The following is a 5,311-nucleotide window of genomic DNA, read 5'->3' as shown; positions in this document are numbered from 1 at the left end:
GCTCTCCGTGTCCCACAGGCGGGCGAGCTCTCCCTTCTCCTCACCTTCCCGGCCTGCGCGTGGGGTGGACGTGATGGGCGGCCACGGACATTCCTTCCTCCACTCCCCTCCACCCAGCACCCCACAAGCCAGACAAGGGCACCGACGCGGCCTGCGCGCTGGGTGCTGGCTCCCGACTGACGCGCGCCCTTCCTCTGCCTTGACTAGGACCTGTTCCGTCCTCAGCCGACTGGGAGAGACGAGCCACAGCCCGTCCCCTCCGTCCCCCACTCCGAACGGCTGTTGTCATAGAAGCAGCAGCAGTAAGCGCGGGGGAGGGAGCGGGGGTCAGGCAGGAAGGGGCAGGCGCTGCGGGGGGACCCAGAGCCCAGTGCCTTCACAAAGAAAAAGCTGCTGGGAGTTAAACACAGCACTCCCCCACGCCGCTGGGGTTCCAGCTCTCCAGGTGCACCCCGAAGCACGAAGACAGCCACGCGGAGTTAGCGGCGTCGCCACGGTGATAGGACACTGTATGCCACAGCCACGCTGGGAGATGGACACTGTGACAGCCACGCTGGGGGATGGGACACTGTGACAGCCACGCTGGGGGATGGGACACTGTGACAGCCACGCTGGGTGATGGACACTGCGACAGCCACGCTGGGGGATGGGACACTGTGACAGCCACGCTGGGTGATGGACACTGCGACAGCCACGCTGGGGGATGGGACACTGTATGTGACAGCCACGCTGGGTGATGGACACTGTGACAGCCACGCTGGGGGATGGGACACTGTGACAGCCACGCTGGGTGATGGACACTGCGACAGCCACGCTGGGGGATGGGACACTGCGACAGCCACGCTGGGGGATGAGACACTGTGACAGCCACGCTGGGGGATGGGACACTGTGACAGCCACGCTGGGGGATGGGACACTGTGACAGCCACGCTGGGGGATGGGACACTGTGACAGCCACGCTGGGGGATGGGCACTGTGACAGCCACGCTGGGGGATGGGACACTGTGACAGCCACGCTGGGGGATGGGACACTGTCTGCCACAGCCATGCTGGGGGATGGGACACTGTGACAGCCACGCTGGGTGATGGACACTGTGACAGCCACGCTGGGGGATGGGACACTGCGACAGCCACGCTGGGGGATGAGACACTGTCTGCGACAGCCACGCTGGGGGATGGCACACTGTGACAGCCATGCTGTGTGATGGGACACTGCGACAGCCACGCTGGGGGATGGGACACTGTGACAGCCACGCTTGGTGATGGGACACTGTGACAGCCACGCTGGGGGATGGGACACTGTGACAGCCACGGTGGGGGATGGGACACTGCGACAGCCACGCTGGGGGATGGGACACTGCGACAGCCACGCTGGGGGATGGGACACTGACAGCCACGCTGGGGGATGGACACTGTGACAGCCACGCTGGGTGATGGACACTGTGACAGCCACGCTGGGGGATGGGACACTGTGACAGCCACACTGGGTGATGGGACACCGTGACAGCCACGCTGGGTGATGGACACTGTGACAGCCACGCTGGGGGATGGGCACTGTGACAGCCACGCTGGGTGATGGACACTGTGACAGCCACGCTGGGGGATGGGACACTGTGACAGCCACGCTGGGGGATGGGACACTGTCTGCCACAGCCATGCTGGGGAATGGGACACTGTGACAGCCACGCTGGGTGATGGGACACTGTGACAGCCACACTGGGTGATGGGACACCGTGACAGCCACGCTGGGTGATGGGACACTGCGACAGCCACGCTGGGGGATGGGACACTGTGACAGCCACGCTGGGGGATGAGACACTGCGACAGCCACGCTGGGGGATGGGACACTGTATGTGACAGCCACGCTGGGTGATGGACACTGTCTGCGACAGCCACGCTGGGGGATGGGACACTGCGACAGCCACGCTGGGGGATGGGACACTGTGACAGCCATGCTGGGTGATGGGACACTGTGACAGCCATGCTGGGGGATGGGACACTGTGACAGCCACGCTGGGGGATGGGACACTGCGACAGCCACGCTGGGGGATGGGACACTGTGACAGCCATGCTGGGTGATGGGACACTGTGACAGCCATGCTGGGGGATGGGACACTGTCTGCGACAGCCATGCTGGGTGATGGGACACTGCGACAGCCACGCTGGGTGATGGGACACTGCGACAGCCACGGTGGGGGATGGGACACTGCGACAGCCATGCTGGGGGATGGGACACTGTGACAGCCATGCTGGGTGGTGGGACACTGTCTGTGACAGCCACGCTGGCCCCACCCAGGCGTTTGCTCACCGGTGGGTGAACAGATGGAGCGTGTGTGGTTCACGCACCCCGTGGATTTGTCCCCAGGCATCAAGCCAGCGCGTCCTATCCACGGACAGCACCGAGAGCGTCGTGTTCCGGGAAGCACGCAGTGCCCCACACACGCGCACCCGAGTTCTCCACTGCTTGTGAAAACCAATCAGCAGAAGTCCAGCTACAGGACAAGCGACAGGCAGACAAGGCCTTGCCGTCAGAAGAGGAGAAGGTGGGAGGGGGTGGGAGAAAGGAGGCGGGGACGAGACAGAGTCACGATGGCGTGTGTGCGTGCGTGGAACGCGCCCCCGGCCCCCGGGCTGCCCCACCGCCCCGCGTGGGAGACGTCAGATCCGGTCCTCCTGAGAACGGGGGCCACGCAGCCCGGAGTGAGCCCGGGGCCGCGGTAGACAGCGGGTGCGTGCACCGTCAGCCTCCCCTCCCCGGCCCCCATCCCTGGGACCCACAGACGACCCTGCCGAGCCTTTCTCCCCCTCCCCTCGGAGGATGAAAGGGCGCCGCAGACCGGGCTCGGGACACGCGTCCCTGCCCGCGGTCCCCACGGTGAGGGCGCAGGGCCAGCGCGCAGCAGGCCCCGCCACTGTGCTCGCTCCTCCCGCCCCGCGTCAGCCTGCCGCGGGCTTCCACGGTCCCCGCGGGTCCTCTGCGCCCAGGCGGCTCCATCGCTGAGCACCCGGTGAAGCCAGCCGGGCGGCGCCTTCGCGTGGCTCCCCTCCATCCGGCGCCTTGGGAACTTGTCGCTGGGTTTCTCTGTGCCCGTGCGACCATAAAGCAGTCGGGCCCGCCCTCTCGCCGCAGCGTGAGCCCAGGTCTTCCTCTACCTATGGGGGGCTGGATACCTGGCCGTTACCCCACCAGGGCCCAGTGGACGGCACACCTGCGGGCTCCGCCGCCCGGGGCCCAGTGGACGGCACACCTGCGGGCTCCGCCGCCCGGGGCCCAGTGGACGGCACACCTGCGGGCTCCGCCGCCCGGGGCCCAGTGGACGGCACACCTGCGAGCTCCGCTGACCGGGGCCCAGTGGACGGCACACCTGCGGGCTCCGCTGACCGGGGCCCAGTGGACGGCACACCTGCGGGCTCCGCCGCCCGGGGCCCAGTGGACGGCACACCTGCGAGCTCCGCTGACCGGGGCCCAGTGGACGGCACACCTGCGGGCTCCGCCGCCCGGGGCCCAGTGGACGGCACACCTGCGGGCTCCGCCGCCCGGGGCCCAGTGGACGGCACACCCGCGGGCTCCGACGCCAGCCTGGCACCCACCCGTAAGCTTCTGTTTCTGAACGGCTGAAAACTTTGTCTCGGGCAAAAATAAAAACAAATTAAATAAAAGGTCGAAACCAGTGCTGCACTCTGACTCCGCGGAGTCTGCCGTGGGGGGCCGCTGGGGATCCCCACGGAGCCGCCGGGGACGCGGCCGGGCCGGGCCGTCCTTCCCCACGGGGCCGCGGGAAGCAGCCCCGCCCCTCCGCGGACGGCAGCCCACGCTGGGCTCCGCGGCACGACGCCCTGGAACTGTCCGCTGCCGTGTTTATGGAGCAGTAACTGGGATCCCACATTTCCCTCTACTTTCGCTCGCCGGGGCAGGCATCGGTTCTTTTCCTCGTGGATTGGGGGGGGGGGAGCAGAACAAGCAGAATGTAAGTCCTGTCCCTCGCTCGTGGACTCCTTCCCCCCTCCCGCCCCCCCCTCTCCCCCCCTCCGCCGAGGGCCGGGTTTTGCAGCTGCCACTGAAACCCAGGCTGCGCGGGCTCAGGGCGCCTGCAGTCTGTCGTCGCTCAGGACAATTTCTATGGCAAATAGAGAGAGAAGCAGCTCCGCGTGGGCCCCTTCGGTGGTCTGGACTTCCTCCTCCGTCACAAGCAGCAGCGAATGACCGCTCCTGCCGAGAGTGAGCAAGGAGAATGTTCAAAAAGGAGACAAGAAACACATACACAGTAACACCAACCCCGAGCGCAGACCTGGCCTGACGCCTTTACACCTCCGCGCGAGGCGGAGATTCCTCCCACGCGGGAAACACCACCCAGGGCCGCGTGAAGCCGCATGTTTCTCTCCATCCACTGAATTTACCGCAGAGCCAGGAAACGATGGAATCGTTGTTGACTGAATCAAGCGTGCACACACAGCGCGGTGACATCAAAACAAGACGCATTAGAAGAGAAGGCTGAATGGGTGTGCTGGCCCCTCAAGTGATTCGCTGATCAGTTCCCGTGATCGTAACTGACAACGTCTCTGATAATACGTGGACTTCAAAACCCAGGTGCTTTCCACCTGTAATATTGAATTGTGTGACATCGAGATCGCGTGCTCGCTCCTCCTGTACACCATGAGACTGCGCTGTGTGTGAGTTCCCGTCAGCTCCGCAGCCAGCGTTTACCGCGCGTCGTAACAGCGTTCTACGCACTTCACACCCACAGCCCGCATCCACAGAAGGCCTGTGGCAGAGCGCACCGGTGGACTTTGCTTGTCTTCCATAACCACTTATCCGAGACCAGACGCGGTGATTCCCCAGGCAGGGATGCCTCGCAGCTGAGAAGTCTACCGTGAGGAGCCAGCTAGTTCTGTCCCCAGTGGGGACTCCCTTCCGAGTGTGCACGTGCCTTGCTTCCTACGTTGCCTTTGCATGCTCTTTCTTCATAGAGTCCAGGCGAGAATGAGAGGAAGAGAGAGAGAAAGAGAGGCAAAGAGAATGCTCTTCTAATACGGACACTAGCTCTGCCTGATGAGGACCCCAACTTCAATGACGGTCTTAGAGGACCACTTTCCCCACACAGCTGCCCCGCAGGCGAGGGCTTCAGCCCGTGAACGCTGCGGGGTCCCATGTATTCAGCCAATCACATTCGACCTTGCACTCCCACATCTGGATTCTTAGGTGCAAAACACATCACCTCTTCCATCCAAACAGTTCCCCAAATCTTACTTTATTCTAGCATTAACTCTACCTAAGAAATACCTGTTTTCAGGACTAAACAAATACCCATTT

At 64.1% G+C, this 5,311-nt stretch overlaps 1 protein-coding gene across 1 annotated transcript; it reads right to left on the bottom strand.

The window, feature by feature from the left end:
• Positions 1-400: 400 nt before the first annotated feature.
• On the bottom strand, positions 401-2,248 carry LOC125357608 (SH3 domain-containing protein C23A1.17-like). The gene has a single exon (XM_048354560.1). The coding sequence runs from the start codon at positions 2,246-2,248 to the stop codon at positions 401-403; it is 1,848 nt and encodes a 615-aa protein (XP_048210517.1).
• Positions 2,249-5,311: the final 3,063 nt, after the last annotated feature.

This window comes from Perognathus longimembris, chromosome 9, assembly GCF_023159225.1.
Source record: "Perognathus longimembris pacificus isolate PPM17 chromosome 9, ASM2315922v1, whole genome shotgun sequence".
Lineage (NCBI taxonomy): Eukaryota > Metazoa > Chordata > Mammalia > Rodentia > Heteromyidae > Perognathus > Perognathus longimembris.
The sequence above is the reverse complement of the archived record's forward strand: the minus strand, read 5'-3'. Positions and strand labels throughout refer to the sequence as shown.